The sequence below is a fragment of the Kryptolebias marmoratus genome, linkage group LG1 (assembly GCF_001649575.2).
Source record: "Kryptolebias marmoratus isolate JLee-2015 linkage group LG1, ASM164957v2, whole genome shotgun sequence".
NCBI lineage: Eukaryota > Metazoa > Chordata > Actinopteri > Cyprinodontiformes > Rivulidae > Kryptolebias > Kryptolebias marmoratus.
In genome coordinates, this window is record NC_051430.1 from 26353548 (window position 1) to 26374873 (window position 21326).

General features: G+C 44.9%; 2 protein-coding genes across 4 annotated transcripts in view; one reads left to right on the plus strand and one right to left on the minus strand.

Annotated features, from left to right (window-relative positions):
- Positions 1-407: 407 nt before the first annotated feature.
- zgc:114041 (uncharacterized protein LOC574425 homolog) lies at positions 408-7171 on the plus strand. 3 transcript variants are annotated; one of them, XM_037975707.1, is made up of 6 exons: positions 408-673; positions 931-1040; positions 1361-1623; positions 1705-1848; positions 2383-3135; positions 5010-5871. In XM_037975707.1, exons 3-6 carry the CDS (start codon positions 1422-1424, stop codon positions 5108-5110), a joined length of 1200 nt encoding a protein of 399 aa, XP_037831635.1. In that variant the 5' UTR covers positions 408-673; positions 931-1040; positions 1361-1421; the 3' UTR covers positions 5111-5871. The 3 variants fall into 3 exon arrangements, with proteins under 3 accessions (XP_037831635.1, XP_017267809.1, XP_017267810.1); XM_017412320.2 differs by having other exon boundaries at positions 412-673; positions 5729-7171; XM_017412321.2 differs by lacking the exons at positions 408-673; positions 931-1040 and having other exon boundaries at positions 1256-1623; positions 5729-7171.
- Positions 7172-7536: 365 nt separating this feature from the next.
- The window catches only part of gldc (glycine dehydrogenase (decarboxylating)), a 16161-nt gene continuing 2371 nt past the window's right edge, over positions 7537-21326 (minus strand). The window contains exons 3-25 of the mRNA XM_017412319.3: positions 19962-20097; positions 19444-19608; positions 19186-19263; positions 18910-19057; positions 18443-18639; positions 18237-18333; positions 17560-17665; positions 17236-17375; positions 16122-16202; positions 15917-16014; positions 15348-15432; positions 15220-15261; positions 14748-14890; positions 13742-13817; positions 12425-12550; positions 11041-11190; positions 10559-10671; positions 9612-9753; positions 9225-9336; positions 9044-9139; positions 8798-8970; positions 8625-8705; positions 7537-8161 (exon numbers count right to left, since the gene is read on the minus strand). Of these exons, the coding sequence (XP_017267808.1) occupies positions 8021-8161; positions 8625-8705; positions 8798-8970; positions 9044-9139; positions 9225-9336; positions 9612-9753; positions 10559-10671; positions 11041-11190; positions 12425-12550; positions 13742-13817; positions 14748-14890; positions 15220-15261; positions 15348-15432; positions 15917-16014; positions 16122-16202; positions 17236-17375; positions 17560-17665; positions 18237-18333; positions 18443-18639; positions 18910-19057; positions 19186-19263; positions 19444-19608; positions 19962-20097 (2726 nt within the window). The 3' untranslated portion in view covers positions 7537-8020. The remainder of the gene's footprint in view (positions 8162-8624; positions 8706-8797; positions 8971-9043; positions 9140-9224; positions 9337-9611; positions 9754-10558; positions 10672-11040; positions 11191-12424; positions 12551-13741; positions 13818-14747; positions 14891-15219; positions 15262-15347; positions 15433-15916; positions 16015-16121; positions 16203-17235; positions 17376-17559; positions 17666-18236; positions 18334-18442; positions 18640-18909; positions 19058-19185; positions 19264-19443; positions 19609-19961; positions 20098-21326) is intronic.

Genomic DNA, 21326 nt, shown 5'->3' on the forward strand with positions numbered 1-21326 from the left:
GATGAAAGCACCAGTTTTTGGAAAAACAAAAGCTATTCAATAAGTACCAGGTCACCGTATGTGGGGAAAAACATAATGTTTTGTAATTTTATGTTCATCAAAGCCTGTTACCATCCAGAATAATGAAGTTATGATGAAAAATATCTTTTTTACTGCAACTATTTGTATTTATTCATGCTCCTGTGTATGGATTTCCAAATTCAAAAAAAGAAAACCTGCATAAAGACAACAAATAGGCTTTTAAAATCCCTCTTTTTGATAAGAGTTGGTTCATCTTTTATAAAGAGCTTTTTCTCATCTAAAAACGCTTTGATTTAACTGAATAATGGTGACGTTAAAAATATACTTTTTTTAATGTTTTATTTTGAAAACCGGATGTGGGTTTGACGCAGATTAGCGTTAGCTTCTTCAAACGGTTTGGCAGCTTGCCGCAGTTTTTTTCCGCAATAAAACCGTAATAAACGCCAGCGGCTGTGAGGCAGCGTCTGTTCAGTAAATGAGGTAAAGGTTGAACACTTTAATATTGGGATTTAATAAATATTTTTCACTATGGGGCGTTTTAATGGCGGTCACCTTAAATGTCGAGCGCGCGGTAACGTGACGCCGAAGAAACGGCTGTTAGTCGCCGCAGAAGAAGAAGAAGACGTCAGGGTTTGGACCGACCGGAACACATGTGAGCCTCAACTTTAATTCATCTTTTTTTTTTTTTTTTTAAAGTAACGTATTCTATCAGCTGTAGTTACTTTTAAAAGTTTAACTTATTTTTGTTTTATTTTGAAACAGCCGTCAGTGCTGTTTAAAATTTAATTTCATTTTTTTATATTTTTACTGAGCTGTTTAAAGGTGCTCATTGTAAACCTTAAAAGCAAATCATAAAATCGTTATATCAAATGGTGCAGTTTGGAAGAGTTTACTCCTGTAGTTTTTCAGATTCGTCTCCAAAATGTGGGTACGCACTCAGTGTAAACAAAAACAGGACCGAATCTGCTTTTAAGCAACTGGAAGAAGTCATAAAGTCGTCTACATTTGGGCTGTAGTCTGTAAGTAAACAAAGACTTTAATTTTCTCTCACTTCTGCTTTTTCTGAGGGCAAACAAACAAACAGTAGTTTTTATAATTTAAGGACAAAATACTGTGCAGATTAAGTTTATTGCTTTAGTTTTGGTCTGGTCTTCACGACTTCATGATAAATACCTTTACGTTTAGTGTATTGTGCAATGCTAGGTGTGGTTTTAGCTAAATAATAGTGTGCTGCAAGTGCATTCATGTTGTGACTGTGAGGGAAAAAGAGACAGAAAGGATTCGACTCCTCTTCCAGCTGCTCTTCACGCTTGGACTTTGTTTTTTTTTTGGTTTTCAGGAGCCCTGATTATTACGCTGCAGCCTCCTGAAGGCAGGGAAGCACCTCGTGAGTGGTTCAGATGAAGTCCAGGAGAACCGGGCCTCCTGATGGGGGGTACGGATGGGTGGTGGTCGCATCGGCCTTCTTCGTCATGGGCCTCAGTGCGGCCGTCCTCAAGAACTTTGGCCACTTCTTCCTGGACATTCAGAGCCATTTTGGAGTTCTGGCTAGCACTACCTCCTGGGTGACCTCTGCAGCGATCGCCATGTTTCACATTGGAGGTAAACATCTGGTTGTCTGGTCTTTTTAGAACCCGAGGAGATTTGGTTTATGATTTCTTATTTTTTCCCGCCCCTCCACAGCTCCAGCTGCAAGCGCTCTGACTTTACGGTTTTCTCAGAGGGTGGTCATCGTAGTCGGAGGCCTGCTGTGTTTCTTGGGGATGTCCCTGGCGTCTCTGGACCTCAGCCTGCCTTGGCTCTACCTCACCATGGGCTTCCTGGAAGGTTAGCGCGTCTGAGACACTCACAGATCCTTCTTTGGCATTTTAATCCACCTATTCTCATGTTTTTGTTGTTGTTCATCAACAAAAACTTTTCATTCCATTGTTTGTTTATCAAACTAACATTAGAGTTGTCTGCAGTCACACACAGGCTCGTTTCAATGAGGCACTAGATGAAGAGGTTTGGAGCCTGTCATTTTTAATATTTGTTATTAAAACCACTAACCACAGAGGACCCAGACGCATGCAAGTCTCCACGTCTCGCAGCAGCGAACGATGCACCAGGCAAACACACCCCAAAGCACAACCCGTACTCGCTCCGAAAGCAGTTGACCTGCTGAACGATCAGAGGCCTCAAAGAGCCAGAGGGCTGGTTGATTCGTGCTCAGAAAACTAAACAACGCTTGACTGCTTGTTGGCTTTGACTGTGATGAATTAAAAGAAAAAAAAACACTGATCTTCTTCATGTTTTCAGACTTCTATGGGATAAAAAACAGCTACCTGGCTTGGAGTAAATGTTTCCATCTTGTTTCTCCAGGTTCAGGTATTTCCTTCTCGTGGGTCCCTGCCATGAGCATGGTGAACCACTACTTTGCGAGGTGGCGTCCCATCGCCTACGCCCTCGCCAGCTCGGGAGAGTGTGTCTTTTCTATGATATTCAGCCCCGTCTTCAAGTGGCTTATTGAGACGTACACCTGGCGGGGCGCCTTGCTCATCATCGGCGGCCTTCAGTTGAACCTGTGCGTGTGCGGCGCACTCATGAGGCCCCTGCCAGCGGCAGCGGAGGACGATGCCGCCGCGCTCCCTTCAGGGAGGAAGGCCGTCTTCCAGTGCTCCCTCCTGAAAAAACCCGAGCTCCTTCTCTACATCCTGTTTGCGGTCTTTGCAGCAGCAGGGTTTTTCATCCCCACTCTGTTCCTGGTGCCCTTCGCCAGCAGCCTGGGGGTTGAGGAGTACTGGCCGGCCTTCATCCTGTCGGTGCTGGCCGTTGCTGACCTGGCGGGCAGGTTGTTCTGCGGCTGGCTCGCTAACATGAGGCTCCTGAGGAGCCTGCAGCTGCTCGCCGTGGTCACCACCCTGACGGGGATGGTGCTGCTTTTGCTGCCCGTTGGCCGGAACTTCTGGGCCATCCTGGGCTTTGCGTTGCTCTATGGCTTCCTGTTCGGTTGCATGGTGGCCCTCCACGTCACCTCCATCGTGGACATCGTGACCTTGGAGGGATTCGACAGCGGCCTGGGGCTTTTTATGCTCTTCAGGAGCATCGGCGGCTTCATCGGTCCACCTGCTGGAGGTAAGCACTCTGTGTTGCTGCTTTTTTTTGTTTGTCTTTTTTTGCAGCTGTAACATCTGCTGTTCCAGCCTGAATTACTGAGACGTTAAGCTCGGAAAACTGAGCATTTAATAATCTATTATAAGCTGGATTTGTATCAGCGTTAAATATCACATCTGCGCCACCGAGCTGGGTGCATATAAAGAGAAAGTTTTGCTGACATTAACCTACTTATACCAAAAATCTGCTGAGATAATCCGTTCATAACCTGCTGGTGTGCACATTTCTGCTCTGACAGAAATGAAGGCCACATGACCGTTTGAGGAATAAAGGTTAAACCTGGCAGCGCACCAGAAGAGCCTCGGGGGACATCATCCTCATGTTTTCCTCTCCCAGCAGAGCGACATCTGCCCTCAGACCTGTTCACCTCGAATCACCTCGGATCACCTCGGATTTCTGGGCGTGCCGCCACACGTTTTGTCAAATAATCCTTTTCTCCAATCTTGATAATTGACAGTTGGAGATCGTTTGTTAGACGGGAAAAATAACAAGAAAATGTTTTTGTTGCTGAAGGAACAAGACTGCAGTTCAAACTGCTTCCTGCTGATCTGAAAAACAGAAGCTAATTCCATAAACATGAGCAGCTTAGCTTTTAGCTGTGCAGAATGTGAGAAACCTAAGAGGGTGTTTTGCTTCTCTGTAGAGATTTTAAAATGAAAAGGCAACATTTAACACTTATAATTCCTGACGAGCTTCATTCTGTGTCCGGACGTTTTCGCCTCTCAAATCAGCAAAAATAGTTTAAAAAATCTTCCAAACTCGGCTGCGTTTAACTCCATAACAACAACTACGTGTGGGAACATATAAACTCCCACTCTGTCCACAGCTGTGGACACTTCCTCCTCGGTTATTTACATTTTATTTAGTTTTATAATTCAACTAACATACGTGAGCAAACAGCAGAGACGTCCTGTTGGACCAAAACTGGGGTGTGTAAGCTGTTTCAGTTCACGTAATGATTAGTTACAGTTCTTAATAAAACCATTGCTCACACAGTTAATCACTCCCTAACATATTCATGTACTTATGATTATAGTTCACACTTTAATCAAGGGATATGTCTGGTTTTTGACCCTTGCGTTTTTTTAGGACACACAAAGGTTTAACCCTGATCAGTTCTCCTTCATGTGATACGGAGCCTTTAACCTGTGACCTGTTCCATCATTAAAACTCTCAACAGACTATTGATTAATTATGTTTAACTTCTTAGTTTTTTTAATTTGTGTGATCTAAAGCCCCACAGAGCACCAAGCGTGATTCGTTACATGATCCGTCTTGTCTGCGGGCTCCAGAGCCGACAAAGGACTGATTCTGGACCAACAGCGCTGTTTGTATTTATCACTGATTTAAGCGGATACAGAGACACACGGTTCTCTTTAAGCATGCGTTGCTTCTTTCTTACTGTTGGTTTTTGGACCGACCTCAGTGCGCGTTCCTTGACGGGCAGTAAAGTTGCCAACGTGTCTGTTTTCTGAAACAGCCCTGAAGCGACGCGACAAACAGCGTTCAGGATTATCTGAAATCACTCGTCAAAGTTTCATTTTTAGGGTTTTCTGACATCCATCCTTCAGCTTAGAAAGCTTCACTCTTACATTTTTCTTTTTTAAAACCTGTCTGAGGAAATGTCTCACTGGGCTGCGGTCTCCGAGACTCACTGGTGACTCAGACTTCACTCAGTTTTGTGTGAAAATACAGACATTTTTAGCTGATTTTCTGCAGCCAGTGAGCCATTTATGATTTAATCATCTGGATCACGCTTTAGAAATGAAGACAGGCGGAGTTGGAGCTGTTCTGAAGTGATTGTCGTTTGTTATTAGTTTGTTTGTTTTTTTTAGACCTGGAGGTGTTTTCTGTCGGAGCAGAGCTCAAAGTCCAGCGGGTTGGAGACCCCCGCAGATATATCAGGAAGGCTTTGAGACTTTGGGACTCAAAATAGAACACAAAACTCAAGACAAGACAAGACGAGTCCCCCTCTGCGAGTCACGTAAGGACGCTGAGAATCCCTGAGAAGGTCACGTGACGTCCCGGCTACAGACTCCCGAACAAGCAATCCTGCTGAGTCTGCAGTTCTGGTGCCGATCTGACGCTCCAGCAGGCTCCAGATTCGTCTCCGTGGATGATTAACACGGATGGGATGTTCTTCAAACTCGGGTCAAAGATTCACTTTGGACCCCATGTTGTTGTTCTGGTATTGGGTCATGGAAGCGACTCGGTGGACTTCTTCTTTGAGACTCCTTCCTGTTTGTCACCTCATCGTTAACTCGTCTTGTTAACGTTTAAAGAAAAGTGGATCTGACCTTAGAACAGTCGCACCTTTTTTACACTGAATGTTTTTGTTTTTTCTCACCAGAACTGAAAACTTAAAATAAAAACAGCTGCTGTTTTTGTTCTGAGCTGACCTCAGTTTTAAAAATCACACCCACAGTGAAGCGTCAAGACGTTATAATCCTTGTTTTTAATTGTAATAACAACACAGACTTGTGGCTTCCAGCCCTGAATCGTATTTAGTCGGAGCGGTGGAACAGTGAGGGACATGTCTGCGTTTCTTCTGCAGGCTGGCTGGTGGATCAGACCGGCGACTACAGCGCCGCCTTCTACCTCTCGGGCTGCTGCTTGGTCTCGTCGGCGGCGTTCGTCGTCCTGGTGGACTGCCTGGTTCAGAGGAGGAAATCCGCGGCGGCTGAAGATCACCAGACGCTCGAGCAGCAAGCGGGGAAGCTGGGACGAGACCCGGAGACAGAAGAGCTCAGGCTGACGGGCTGAGTGGTTCTGGTCGGTCTGAGTTCACATTTTAAAGACCCGTTTGGGAACTTCTTCTTCTAAATCTGCATTTGTATCATTTAAACCCCATCACTGTTTCCCCTTAAAACTTCTACATTCATTTACTGAAAACATCCCACAGTAACTGATGACTGCGGCTCGTTATAAAAGATTAATCATGGTTCCAAACAAAGATGACAATTATTGTGAAAATGAAATGTTTTAATTAAAATTCAAATAGTTTGAAATGAAAACTAAAACAGGGACTCAGCTGTGATATAAGAAGCTATAACTCATCTTTTATGAGCTTTTTTTTTTTTTTTTTTAATTAAACCTAAAAACTGTTCATTTTTCCCCACATCCTCTGACGTCCTGCAGTCCTTTAAACCTTCGCCTCGGTTGTTTCGAAACAACTCTGAGCTTCTTTTACAGTGCGGTTCGAAAACAGCCGAAGCAGCCTTTTTAGCAGGTAAATACAAATAAAGATACAAAATAAGATTTAAAATGCAGCAAAATGTATCTCTTTTATTTAAAAATTTGATCTATTAGTGTTAATCAATGCTTTGGTTGAAAGTCAGATAGGAAATTATCCAAACTGATGGTCAGGAAAATAAGATTAATATTATATTTTTATCATATTAAGTTTATCAATATATATTACTATGAATAAATTAATATATTTAGGAGATAAAATGTGTATTTCTGAAGTTTTATCCTCAAATGATACCAAAGAGTCTGAGGGCAAAAGGAAACTAAAACCTGATCAGTTTATTGATTTTATTTTGTTTAATTTCAGGTGTTTTAGTCGTAATTCTAGAAATCAAACCTTTTAATTAATCCCCTGAGGCTGCAGAGAGACAATATAATTAAATTAAGGAAGTTTTCTCTGCCAAGAAATCCCAGAAAAGATATTTATTTTTCAAACAATCCTCTAAATCTGTTGGTCCTCGGTAAATATACAGATCTGAAGAGCAATAAAAACATGTTTTGTTTTATATGGGATTTCTTCAAATGAACAAACGCTTCAAACTCATAAACTCATCAGTAAATATATTTTAAAGGTGAATGAAGCTTCAGGTTTTTGGTGAGGCAGACAGGTTGGTCGAGCTGCTCAGGGTTTTTTTGGCACAAATGTTTTTATGAAATATTTTAGTTTCTTAATGAATTTAATCCGTCTCTGGTGTCTGTCTGAAATGTTTGGGGTCTTTTTAAGGAATAAATCTGGTTTGAAATGGTTTGACTTCTTTTTGTTATCTGTTCTCCGTCGTCCCTGAGCCAAACGTCCTGCAGCGCCTCAGGGGGTTCTGCTCGGTTCTGCAGGAACCTGACCCCAGAACGAGGAGGTACGTGACACTAGTCCCCCCCCCCAAAAAAAGGAGAATGGATGAGGCCAAGTCCATTTAGCTGCATCTGTTGTCAGCATCGGTTTTCTTCAAGTTTTGTTTTGAACTGAGTAACTTTCTCACTTTTTAATTACTCGAAAGTTATTTCAGTCCTTCATAATACAGAATATTTAAAAATTTGAAGAAAAAAATAAGAAAAAATGCCAACACGTCTCCACCCTGCTCCTGCAGGTGTTGGTTTCAGTCTGAAAACATCACACGCTTTAAGACAAACATGTTTAATACAGACAAGTTGTTTCCCAACATAGAAAACTATTTAGATTAGAAAAGCATTCCTTGAAATTAAAGACTATCCTTGAGCCACAAAACAAATTAAAATAACGGAGGAATATTAACAAAAGCTTTATAGAACTACGACAGGAATCTGGGGGGTTGGAGGAACAGGAAGGGAGCTATTTTACAGGAGAACACAGGAACAGGCGGCCATCTTTATGGATGTCTGGAGTCAAAATTGATCAAGATTTTCAAAGTTTTACTTGCTGGAGGGGGGGGAGCCAGAAGCTGCACCGGTTGGTCCGTTTGAAATAATTGAACTTGTGCTGAGCTCAGCGCCGACGTCCCCCCCCTCCCCAGAGCTGAGAATTAACCCGAATTATTAACCCAGACTCTCCGTCCGTCCCGTCAGTGAGGCGGCTCCAGGTTTGAAAGTCTGGGAGGTTTCAGTGCTTTGAGCGGGCTGGGGTCTATGAGGACGCCCTCTTCTCCTCGTACGGGGACTCGTAGACCTCCATGGGCGGGCAGGTGCACACCAGGTTCTGGTCGCCATAGATGTCGTCGATCCTGGAGATGGTCGGCCAGAACTTTGTCTCGGGTCTTATGAACGGCTGCGGAGCAACAAAAACAGCATTAAATAAAGATTTTTTTTTTACTTTTCTCTGCAACAAACTGCTCTGCCTGCGACTTTCCTGGTTTTGGCTTTAAATATTTAGTTGTCAACTTTTGCTCTTTTTTGGCTTCAGCTGTGAATCAATCTGAATGTTTCTTTAAACTCAGTTCGAGTGACCTTACTGTCAGCTGTAGATACGCAGCTCAAGAGTCCAGTGATCTGTTTTTAAAATTAGTTTATCAGCAACAAAGCTGCAGCTCAGTTTCGACCAAATTATTCAGAATTTTAAAGAGAGCAAAATGTGTTTGAGACACAAACATGGTTGTCTTCAGGGCCTGTTGGCTACAAGTCTTCACACAGCAGGATGGAAACATCAACCTGAACGACCTGAAGCTGCTGCTTGAGAAGAACTTAGGGGCTAAAAGGCTCATCAGATGGATCCACGAGAGGAGAACGCTCACCAGCGGGAACGCAGCGAGCTCCCTGGAGTAAGGCCTGTCCCAGTTTGAGGATGAGACGCACGCCAGAGAGTGAGGCGCCATCTGCAGAGAAAACACAAACCGGGGAATGGGTACCACAGCAGAAAACTAACAGAGGTTTTTCCACATCCTTCCGCCTGATCCACTTCCTGCACCTTGAGCGGGTTGATCCGAGAGTCCATCCTTCCCTCCTCGATGTCTGCGATCTCCTGTCGGATCCCGATTAGGGCGTCGCAGAAACGATCCATCTCAGCCTTGTCCTCCGACTCGGTGGGTTCGATCATGAGCGTGCCGGCCACCGGCCACGACATGGTGGGCGCGTGGAACCCTGCGCGGAACAAACAACAACACGTGAGCCCCGCCTCCCACCAGACGCCGACCGTGCGTCTCACCCAACCGACCGTAATCCTGCAGCCTCTTGGCCACGTCGACGGCCTCGACGTTGGCGGTCTTCTTGAACGGCCTCACGTCCAGAATGAACTCGTGAGCAACGAAACCTGCCCAGGACCAAACAGAGGCACATTTATCGCTTCAGAAGTACTGCGTCCTGAAGCAGAGCTGTCCTCAGAAACCGAACTTTACCTTTCCTGCCTCTGAAGAGGATTTTGTAGTGCCCCTCCAGCCTCTTGGACATGTAGTTGGCGTTGAGGATGGCCACCTCTGTAGCGTGGGTCAGTCCCTTCGACCCCATCATCTGAACACAACAAGACCCAGGAAACATCAAACCAACGGAGGGAGCTCTGCTTCCTGAACTCTTGATAAAATCAGGCCTTCTTTTCTAAAAACACAACATTATCTGCTGCAGTAAAACTTATTATCTTCCAGCGTGGACACCCGGACCTCCCACCAACGGTTTTATCATCGGTTGTCTCTTAGGGACAGAATCCGGCGTCCTCTCAGCGTGTTTGTGGATTTTTTTTTTGGGTCAGAACGTTACCCGGCTGTCCCGTGTCTCGCTGATGGTCCCACCTTGATGTAGGCCCACGAGATGGGCAGGATGGCGCTGGAGCCCCACGGCGCGGCGCTGATGGTGCCTAGCGAGCTGCTGCTGTTCACTGACTGCATGGCGACCACCGGGTGGCTCGGCAGGAAGGGGGCGAGGTGGGCCTTCCTGAGGAGGACACCGCGGAGACTCGCATGAGTTAAGAGAAACGTTTCCGAGGGGGGAAAAGGACGAGATTTAGAGAGCACCGAGACCAAAAGAAACCTTAAAACTGCTGCTCGTTGGGGTCACCGCGGTAACCACAAACCTGTGTCTGTCACTCCCTGGCCCCAAAAGAGGCAGAAAAAAAGAGACTATAAAGTGAGCCTCAAATAAAAACTTTCCGTCAGATTTGAAAGTTTGTTGAAGCGTGAGCGGCAGGCGACTCTGATGGTCGCTCATGCGAGTTTTTATGTTCCTGCAGGAGATCTGATAAGTTAAAAACCTTCACTTCCTGTTCTGAAAAGATCATTATGAGCTGAAATACACCTGGACTTTACAGGCTTGGCTGTGCACTGCGAGGAAAAAGAGACAAATCCCTACGTTTGGATGTATTATTTGTATACGTTGTTTGTTTGCAAAGGTTTTGAAACTTTTAGACACTTCAGAAGTTGGTGTCAACCATCAACTGAACATTCAATAAAAACATAAAACTTAAATGGTGACTGAGTGGAAACCATAAAAGCTATAAAAATGTAAATTCAGACACGTTTAGTCCAACTTCTTGTTACTCATTTCTCTTGTTCTGTCAAAATCCTGTCGATTGCTGTCTTTTTTTTTAATGTTTTGCAGCTTGCAGCTCCCGAAGCTCTCAGAACACTGAACGTGACGGAGCTGCACATTCTGGCGTTTTAATGGAGCAGCAATAAGGACGCCTCGACATGTGCGCGCCCCTGAGTTGAGACGGAAGCGGACCGCTGGTGGCGTTACTCACACTCCGATGGGCCCCATGCCGGGTCCTCCTCCCCCGTGGGGGATGCAGAAGGTTTTGTGGAGGTTCAGGTGGGACACGTCAGAACCGTAATCTCCAGGACGACACAAACCCACCTGAAGCAAACAGCAGGTAAAAAAAAAAAAAGCTTTAGTTACACATGAATTATTACCCATTTTCCAATATTTACTGTAAAACAAAAGCAGGATTTGTTCCCCTTCTTTGTTTTATTATTGTCTCCTCTTTTTATCATCTTTTTGCTGACTGGTGAAAGAAGTATAAACTGGTTTCTGCCTCATTTTGAACTTTAAAGATGAAGTTGAAAAGGTAAAAACAAAACTAATTTGCTTTTTATCCCCTCTTTTTTTGTCTTCTTTACATAACTTTATGTGTAAGTTTCATAAACGGCAGCTGGCACAGACTAAACGTTTCTGATTTAGTTTGATAATACTCATATATAAACATATCTTTCTATCTTTGCTCACCTGAGCGTTCATGTTGGCGCCGTCCAGGTAGACCTGGCCGCCATTTTTATGAATAAGATCACAAACGTCACTGATGTTCTCCTCAAAGACGCCAAATGTCGAAGGATAGGTAATCATTATGGCTGCCAGGTTCGCCTTGTGTTTGTCCACCTGACAGAGAGAGAGAGAGAGAGAGCATCAAAATGATACGAGCGCTTCAATTAAAGATTAATGAGCTCAAATGAGCTGTAGGCTCATATAAACACTACAGTCTGAAGGGTTTAGCTCCATACGACCACAATTCTAAGTTGACCTTCAAATGTAAATAAAAACAGAAAGCAATGATTTGCAAATCTCATAAACCCACATTAAATGTTTAAACTAAGAAATTTTAACATTTGTAGAAAAAAAATAAAGTAATTTGGATTTTGATGGCAGCAACATCTAAAAAAAAAGGTCCCAGGAGCAACAACAGGCTGTAAAACTGAGAGGTACGAATAAGAAACAGCTGGAGGAGCATTTAGTAACTAACGAGGTTAATTCTCAGCAGGTCAGTGAGAGGACCGGGGATAAAAGGAGGATTTCAGAGGAGCTGAATCTGTCAGAAGTAAAGATGGACGGAGGTTCACCTGCGTCTGAAAATACTGCAACAGTTTCAGAATAAAGTTCCTGAGTGGAAGATTGGAGTGAAAGACGTTGAACGTCCCATCATCTACAGTTCATAATATCATCTAAAGATTGATCTGGAGAAAGCTCTGATGTCAAAGGTCAAAGCTGAGAGTCAGTATTAAATGGATCTTGGATTAAAACCAGGTTCTGGTTCTGTTCTGCTCAGGAACTCTTCCACAGATCATCGTCTGTAAACACAGTTCACTGTGTCGTCCACAAACGCTGCTTAAAGCTCTATCAGGCAGAGAAGAAGCCACCGATATGAACACCATCCAGAAATGCCGCAGTCTTCTCTGGACTACAGCTGGTCTCAAATGGACTGAGGTGAGAATGTGTGCAGGTTTTAGAACATCTGCTCCCTTCTAGGAGACGTCTTCTTCAGGGACTTGTTCCAATGAGACGATGCTAAACCTCCCAGAACCTCCATGACAGCAGCGAAGAGTCCGGGAGCCGATCTAACCTGCTGCAGTCTGGACCTCCGACCGACAGCAAACATCAGACCTATCAAATGAATGGGACGAAATTCCCTCCGAAACCTGCAGCAGCTGCTCTCCTCGGTTCCACAGAGGGAGACACGGAGATGTGTTGCTGCCAGAACGTTCAAAATTACCTTTTTTATTCCTACAAATGTACAATTTCTTCCTTTAATTAAACGTGTGATCTGTTTCCTGTGATCCGCTGCGACTAAATTACGGGTTTATGAGGCTGATTTCTGTTTTCATATCGCAGCTCTCACCAGGGCCTTCAGGTGCACCAGGTCGATGTTGCCGTCTTTGTCCACCTCCACCACCTGAACCTTCATGCCCGCCATCTGAGCGCTCGCCGGGTTGGTGCCGTGGGCAGATTTGGGGATGAGGCAGACCTGAAGTGACAGGTGAACCGTCAGTAAACCCAGGAACACGTAGTATTAAACTAAATATTCTGAGGTCGAACATGACTTGAGCAGCAATCCTCAAACGTTCTGATCACTGCTACAACTTCCTTTATAAATAAAGTCTTTTAATTTAAAATAAGCTACCAAGTTGCGTCAGAATAAATGATGAAACACGTTTTATCTTAACCAAGAAAAAAAGCAGAGATTGTTGTTGCACAACAGCCACCCGATACTAATAAGTAACCTGCCTGCTGGCCACTAATTGATTTTATTCCTTATTAGGATGACACGTCTGGCATTTTGCAACTTAGTCACGCAGGACCAGCCAACGCTGGCCGACCTGCAGGTCTGTGAAAGTCTTAAAACATCCAAATATGGAATCTTAGGATCAGGGTCGCCTGTGGTTGGATCCCAGGGCTCTCAGCCCCTTTGTTTGCACAGTTTGGACCTTGACTCTTACCACGGATCAGCCCGCTATCTAAGATTGTACTCATGAAGGAGCTATCAAAACACAAAGGCCAAATTACACAGAGAGAGGAGAGAAAATCCCGGAGTCAGCCGTTCTTTAATCTGAGGCGGCGTCTTTATCTGCAGCCAATCGGCATGCTGGGATCCCGGAGGCATTTTCAACAAAAAAAAAACAAAATACTGTTCGTCGGTGATGTCAAAGTGACCCGATGAGTTCAGGACATTCAGGAACTCAGGTGACGCCCTTCAATGACCCGTATTACCCGCTCAGGCGATCAGCTGCTGACAAAACGATTCTCACTTACAGCCATGTAACGTGCTTTTATTTTGACGAGTTTTAATGTAGTGGCTCTGATGAAGGATGGTTTCCTCACATCTGTCCCTAAGAGTCCTAAAGCGTTAACCTTCTCACCCTGACTCAAATTAAAGTTGAAAGCTCGTTTCACCTTTGTCCGTTAAATCTTATAGTAAACAGCAGCCAGGACTGATTATCTTATCTGAGTGGAACCCTGCTTCAGTCTAAAGGAGCTCAGATCAGAGCTCCGTTTATTTACCATTTACAGAATCAAACAAGGACTTTTATTCTGACATGTTTTGTCTTGTAACGAAGGAAAGCTACGTGGCTTCATGTTGGACTCCTGTAGGTTTCAGGAAGAAGTTTCGGACCGGATCATTTATGTTGTTGTTATTTGTCCAGCCAAGCAGACTTACACTCCTGGAGCTCTCTCCCTTCGAGTTCAGGTAGGCTTTAATGGCAGCCAGGCCGGCGTACTCTCCTTGAGCGCCGCTGTAACAAACACAAGACAAACACACCAAGGGGCGGGGGTCACACATACACACTGAACCCCGTCGAAGTCCAAAGAGCGGTCTACAGTACGGAACAGCAGAGACGGACAGGATGTGTGATAAGTCTTGGCCAACGCTGCTGATAGCAGCGGCGGTGGGTGTGTGCGTTATCAGATCCAAACATTTCTAAGATCTGACTCGTTGTCAGAGGCTGAGAAGGTCATAAAACCTTTTCAGCTGACTCAAATTAAAGGTCCTAATGTGACTCTTCTAACCTCAAGCTAAGCCTTCATAAATAAGACCCCTTCTAATGGATGAGAGAAGAAGAATATTAAACTACGGCAGGTAAATTTGTTGATTTCCTTCCACAATAATCAAAAACACATCCACTATAATCAGAAAGAGTTTGGCTCTGGATGCTTTCCTTGGCTCCATTTCTCCCATCACCACCCGTCTGATCAACCTGGGGTCGCAGTTCCTCCTGCGTCCACCTCCTGGGAGGTTAACCGCAGCCTCATGGCAGCTGTGGTCAGAGGAACATGGAGCTGCTTCCTAATCTCTAATCTTTCCGATCTTTCCTCGGACGGATCTCATCTTTGCCTCCTCTGCTCCTCGTTCGGCAATGTGAACACAGCCATATTAAACTATCCACTGACATGTTTGGTCCCTTAAAATGGCTGCCGAGAAGCTTGAAGGCACTTGGAATCAAACACTTGGTCTGAAACATGTCAATAAAGCAAAGATTAATCATCGGTTCTATTTTAGCATATCTTGGTGGACTCCATCACATACTGAAGGCACGCAGGCAGACATTAGATGGCTGCTTTTATCTGCGTCCTGGTTTACAAATAACGAAGCACCGTTCTGACGGTCTGTGAGGCTCGAGGCAGCGGCCGTCTCAGGTCTACGGTGGGCGTGTTTGTGACGTCACCTGTTGGGCTGGAAGGAGATCTTGTCGTAGCCCGTCACCTCACAGAGGTCCTTCTCCAGCTGCCGGAACAGCTTCTGGTAGCCCTCTGCCTGGTCCAGAGGCACAAACGGGTGGATGTTGGCAAACTCCCTCCAGGTGATTGGCTGAGGACAGACGTGAGGGTGAAACAGTAGACGCAACCGTCCAAAACCACGTTGTCTTACGTCTTTGAATCAAACGAGGAAAGAGGGGCTTGGTAACGTTCAGCTCATTCAACAGACGGCTTCTGTGTTTTATAACTTTTATACTTTAGCTTTTTTCAGCTTCTTCAGTGGCGTCACTCAGCCCTCAAACTGTTTTTGTGCCAAAAAAAAGGTGATTTCTCTGGCTGCCGACGAGATGATGTAAGAGTGGATGAACTTAACATTAAGTCTAAAGATAAAAGAAAAGAATAAATATACAAACTGTGTCCTAATTGTTCTGATGAACTCACCATGAGCTCAGATGAGCTGTTCAGCTTCATGGTGCAGGAGCCCTAAAGAGGAAAGCAGAACTTTATAAGCACCTTCCTCTAACATGTGGAGTATAAATACTGAAGCATAGAGTCTGGGGTGCACGAACCAGCGGTATCATGCTGTGCACCAGAGAAATGTCCTTGTTCTCCAGACGCTTCATGTACCGAACAATGTTGGTCTCAGAGTGGTAGCTGCAAGGAGAGATGGTTGAACGGAGGAAAGGGAAAAGAATTAAAGACAGATTTCAGCCTCAAAGAACGGCTGACTGAGCACCCATATCTCAGCGGTTGTGTTAAAGAACAGACACACTCGGACTTTACGGCTACAATAAAGATTATCCGTTCCACTTTTAGAAACCAAATCGCGTTTTTGCAGCTTATTATCTTATCGCGCAACTAACAAAACTCTCGTGAAACCTGCAGAAATCCGATTAAATCAGGTCACAGAGAGAAACGCTGGCTGCGGTGGGTAATCTGTTAAATACTGCTGCAGAGACCTGAACACATTCCAAAGATTGGGCTTTGGGTTTATCTGGGATGTAAAGAGAGTGGCTGTAAATGAAGCCAGATAATATTAATAAAAAAAACAACCTCTGCAAAAAAAACTCCCACAAATCTAAAAAAAGCCTGAAGCTCGTCATCGTTGTGAGCGCCGGCAAACGAGCCGGGAACCGACCTGTTGAAGACCTGGTGAGTCAGGAACTTGCTTGTCCTCTTGAAGGGACTTCCCATGATCCCTTTCACTCGCTCGCCCATCTTCTCAGCAATCAGCTCCTGCAAAAAGGATCGAAACGAAACCGAGCGGCGCTTTTACTTCCACGGCGTCCCGAGGTCAGGGGAAAGAGAACGACAGCAGGAAATAAATAAATAAATAAACGTACGGCCGAAGACTCGCAGCCGAAGACCCACAGCAGGTCGTCCAAGTCCCTCTCAGTCACGGTCTCATCCAGAGAGACGCCCAGCTGTTTCCAAAAAAAAAAAAAACTTATCACACGCAAACACGATGCCTTACATCCGATAAAACTCATCATCAAATTCATGAGTTACCAAAAAGCTCCTGTTTCAACCTGAAGAGGTCATTTACCAGAATATCTGTCTTTATTTATTAATAAAGCCAAACGGTGCTGGACGTGAAGGTGACTCAGCAGTTTGAAAACAAGCATCAGTCTGTTGAGAAACTGCAGGAATGCTAATGAGAAGCCGGTCGGAGCCAACAGGACCAGCTAAAATATCAGTGAATTAGGTGTTAAAACAAAAAACACACATTTCCTCTCATCCCTCCCAGTGAAATGAGCTTCATATGAGCTGAAAATGGTGGATTTGTTCGCCATTAATCAGGTGAAACTTAAACCTTTTAAACGTTAGTATAGATGCCAATTCACACCTTCGTTTTCCTGGTTTGTTTTCTGTTTTTCGTATGTTTGGTTCAAGCTGACCGTTTCTGCGTTCTTTGTGTCATTTTAGCTGCTTAAATATCAAAACGTTCGGCTCATTCAGAAGACTTCTGGTTTAAGTAAGTAAGTTTAATACTTTTCATAAATATTTAACTTCAATTAGTAATATTTCTCCACAGAAATATGTTGAGATTTCTTTAATTCCTTCAAAAACTTTCTTCCTACTTGCTCTGGTTTTGTCTTCTTATCCTACTTTTAGCTTTTAGCCACTGTTTTGCTACTTTTAGCCTTCAGCTAGTGTTTGGCTTCTTCAGCAAAGTAAGTCAATCTGAGTTTTTGAAGAAAAGACTTTAAAAATTTGGTCTTTTTAATCCCTTTTTTTTTCGTGCTCGTTGTTTTGGAAGTAAATGTATCCAAACGTCTTTTAGGTGTAAAGCTTTCAGCTGCATTTTGTTTCCACTTGATGTCAAAACAGCTATGAAAACAAACATGTTGAAACCTGCGACCGCGGGGCTCCTGACCTTATTACCGTGTTTCCGTCGTTCTTCCTCGATGACTACACCTGCATTAATCACCCCCCCGGAGGACGATCGGTACTCACCACTCCCTCGGAGTAGACTCGCAGGTTTATCTGCCTCTGCACGGCCCTCTCCAGGATGTCTTTAGCGGCTACGCTGCAGATTACCTTCAGCGTGTCGAAGAACATGTCGCTGTGCAGCCGGTGTCCCGCTCTCTTCAGACCTGTAAACAAAACGAGGGGAAGAGCAGCTCGATTCGCGTCCGACTGGTTAAAACTGAAACAATCAGTTTCCTTCAGCGTGTTCGAGGATTGTCCTCCCACTCTCATTATTATTATTATTATTATTAGTTCACTTGTAGTTTGTCACATTGATCCCACTTTGGAAAAGCCTGTGGGTGAATTTACCCTCAGCGAGGATCAGAGCGGCATTGTGCGTCCTCTCAGCGATGTGTTTGAGGCCCTGGGGACCGTGGTAAAGCGCATACATGGCAGCCATGTTGGCCAGCAGAGCCTAGAAAAGAAATAGATCTGAACCGCTAAGGAAAAAAGGCATTTTCATACTAAAAACCTGTGTTTTAAGTTTGTTCCCTCCACCAAGGAGATTCTGTTATCTGTTATCTGTTGTGTGTGTGCGTGTGTTTGTGTGTGTGCACGTACAAGATTACTCTAAAACTCATGAATAGATTTTCATGAAATTTTCAGGAAACGTCAAACATGGAACAAGGGATTTTGGAGGTGATCCGGTCAAAGGTCGAGGCTCTAACTCTGCAGCTGGACACCTCATGGGTCAAGGGTGATCACCATTGATTTCAAGGTTCATGGGGTCAAAGGTCACAGGTAAGCCCTTTGTTACAAGCTTGTCTCTGCTCCTACACATGACCCTTTTGTTTTCAGTTGTGTCCGTTTGTCAGTTAAAAACTAACGAACAGATTTGGATGAAATGTTCAGGAAATGTTGGGGTTGAACCAAAAAAACATGGATTAAATTCTGGTTCTGATCCAGATTATGATCTGGATCAAACTGGCTGTGGCCTCAGTGGAGATTTTCGGTCTCCGAGTGCTGACTCGTGAAGCGGGTCATACCTGTGCAGTGCAGATGTTGCTGGTTGCCTTGTCTCTCCGAATGTGTTGCTCTCTGGTCTGCAGCGCGAGACGATAAACTTCCTTACCAGCTGCGTCCCTGAAACACCAAAAAAATATATATCTCAGGGGAGAATAGTTTTTATTTCTGTTAATTTTTAATCCTGAAGAAGCGCAGCCATGTTGAACGCTGAGTGTGATTCCCTCACCTGGTGACGCCGACCATCCTGCCAGGCATCATCCGGACCAGGCTGTCCTTCACGGCAAAAAAGGCGGCGTGCGGGCCGCCGTAGCAGAGGGGAACCCCGAACCTCTGGGAGCTGCCCAGCGCGACGTCAACCCCGAACTCTCCTGGGGGGCGCAGGATGCAGAGGGCGAGCAGGTCGGCGGCACAGCAAGCCATGGCCTGGACACAGAAACTGAATGAGGTCATCGTTCCTCAACGCCATCTGGTTATACGACTATAAACCCCCCTGGTTTACATTAACAACTCTAACTATACATGGTCTATCTAAACTCAGCCAATGAAAAGATCAGATAAAGATCACCTGACAAATCTGCTTCACTCCTTTTTAGACGTATACAGACGTGTCATCGGCATAAAACGTTACTTTCAGCTATCAGAGATCGCTACATTATTCTCCTGGCTGCAGCTTCCTGTGGGGAAAGCTCTCACCCCTCCCTTGTGAGCCCGGTCCACGAGGGCAGTGAAGTCCTCCACCCTGCCGTCAGTGTCTGGATACTGAAACAGTATACCGCTCACGTCCTTCCCACTGAAGTCCATCTCATGAGGCAGCTTCAGCACTATTTTCACGCCAATGTAGCTGCAAAACAGCGGTGACAGCTCAACGACACTAAAAGCGTATGCTTTTCTTCTCGTTTACAGTTTTATTGCGTTTTGTCTTTGGTGCGCTAGGGGGGCTCAGACTTGGGTTGTGTTTGTGATCCATACTTAGCTCTGGTCTGCACCACAGCGACGGTCTGGGGGTGGCAGCGCGGGTCGATGTAAAAGATCCGCCTTTTGTTCTGCCTGCGAGGAACAACACAAACGATGGACTAATTTATGAGCAAGGCAACTCTGACCTCCATATAAATTGGTTATGTATTAAGAGCACATTGGTTGTATTTTTAGTTGCCACTCATGATAAATGATTCACATGTAAAAGTTTAATTTCCGAGTGTTTTCCCTGCGTCGTCAGTGTTTGGGTACCTGTGGCAGAGCTGCATGGCCTCGGCGGCAGCTGTTCCTTCGTCGAGCAGGGACGCGTTGGACACGGGCATGCCCGTGATGTCACAGATCATGGTCTGATAATTGAGAAGGGACTCCAGGCGACCCTGGGAGACCTCGGGCTGGTAGGGCGTGTACTGAGTCACCCTGAGGACAAAAAAAAAAAAAGCGGTGAATCAGCCGAACGAGCTCGGACACACGGACAATGGGACAAAGTTGTTGTTAATCAAGGAAGCGAGACGGGTCAGTGGAATGCATTGTGCTTCTGTTCAGGTCCACGAGGTTCTGAGAAAACATGTGCAGGGATGACCGGCTTGGATTTGGGTGAAAGAAAACGCTGCCCGGCAGAAAGCTGGAGACCCGTCCTTGTACGAGCCGAGTCACAAGAGCTCAGATTAAAGACACGTTACTCTGAACTTCAGCAGAACTTCAAACAGATAAATCATGCTTAGGAAGAAATATAATTAGTTAGATGTGTTTGTCTTTTTGGAGGCACTCACCAGCCGGCATTCTCCAGCAGATTCCTCTGGATGGGCGGCGGGACCGAGCAGTTGTAGTAACCCATCCCGATGTACGACCTCCAAACCTTGTTCTTTGATGCGATCTTCTGCAGCGCCTCCAGAACCTCATTTTCACCTGAAAATTAAACAAACCAGTCTGTTTTTTTTCTTTTTTGGAAAGTGGCCATTAGAAAATGATGAAGGACGAAGACAAAAAAACTGGTACCAATTCATTTGGGAAAAGAAACAATTAACAGTAAAAATCCAATCATCTGTACTTTAAACTTAAACTTTAGGACATAAAACTAGAGAAATGCTGAAAAAGCAGAACCATATCTGAAAGCCAAACTTGAGCAGAACAGAATGATAAATGAAGACAACAATAGTTTGCTGAAGCAGATTCGAAAAGATCTCGGTGTTCTCTTACAGGGACAGTTTTGGTAAATAAAACCCAATATTTTGAAAAGAAAGCAAAAGTCTTAGCACCGACCTCCTGAAAGAGCTGAACATAAAGATACATGAACGGATAAAACAGCACAAGTCTGTGGCAGTTTTACTGCAAAAACCATAAAAAGTCAACAGAGAATCCACACAATAAGAACACCAGAAGACAAGCTTTGACTCGGGGATCTGGTGACGGACAGACTCTAATAAATCAGTGGAAACTCAGGCAGCTCCGAGGAAAACGAGGTCACTTTTTAAATGTTTGAGAACGCAGACTAAATAATTCATCAGCTGGGAGAGGAGGCAGGCGTTTCGCAGCCGGATGGATGTTTTATTCATGTTCGCTGTGACACGTTTTCTTCCATCTCACGCGCACCCCCCCCCCCTCCTCCTCGTCCACAATAACAAAACCCACACCGCTTCCATCCTGATGTTTGGCTTTATTCTCCCATGGTGTTGGGAAGTTTGTGCCAGAGCCTCAGATTCTTCTGGCTGCCTAGCAACTCCGAGGAATGGACAATACGAGGGCCCCGACTACTCCAGGTTTTGGGGAAAAGAAAGGTACCTCTCGTCCCCCCCGGTGGTGAGAGGAACCACAGTACGGGCGGACATTTACGGCGTTCGGTAGAACGCACAAAGATGAATCTAAAACTCGTCAACAATCTGGCCTTTCAGAGAGAAAGTGTGTATTTTTTTAAGAGGTGGAAGCAAGTTCGTTTTAGCAGGAAGCGCCATTTTCCCATGGTCCCAGAGTTGTGCTGGTAAGTTAAAGAGAAAAAAAACAGAAAGCCTGATTCAGGACCATCCAGGAGCTCCATTGTTGGAGACAGAATCCCTCGCCGGCTTTGCAAAGAGAAGCCCTTCAAAGCTGAACAAGCAGAAAACCAACAGAGCTTCCAGTTTGTCCCGCTTCATGAAAGC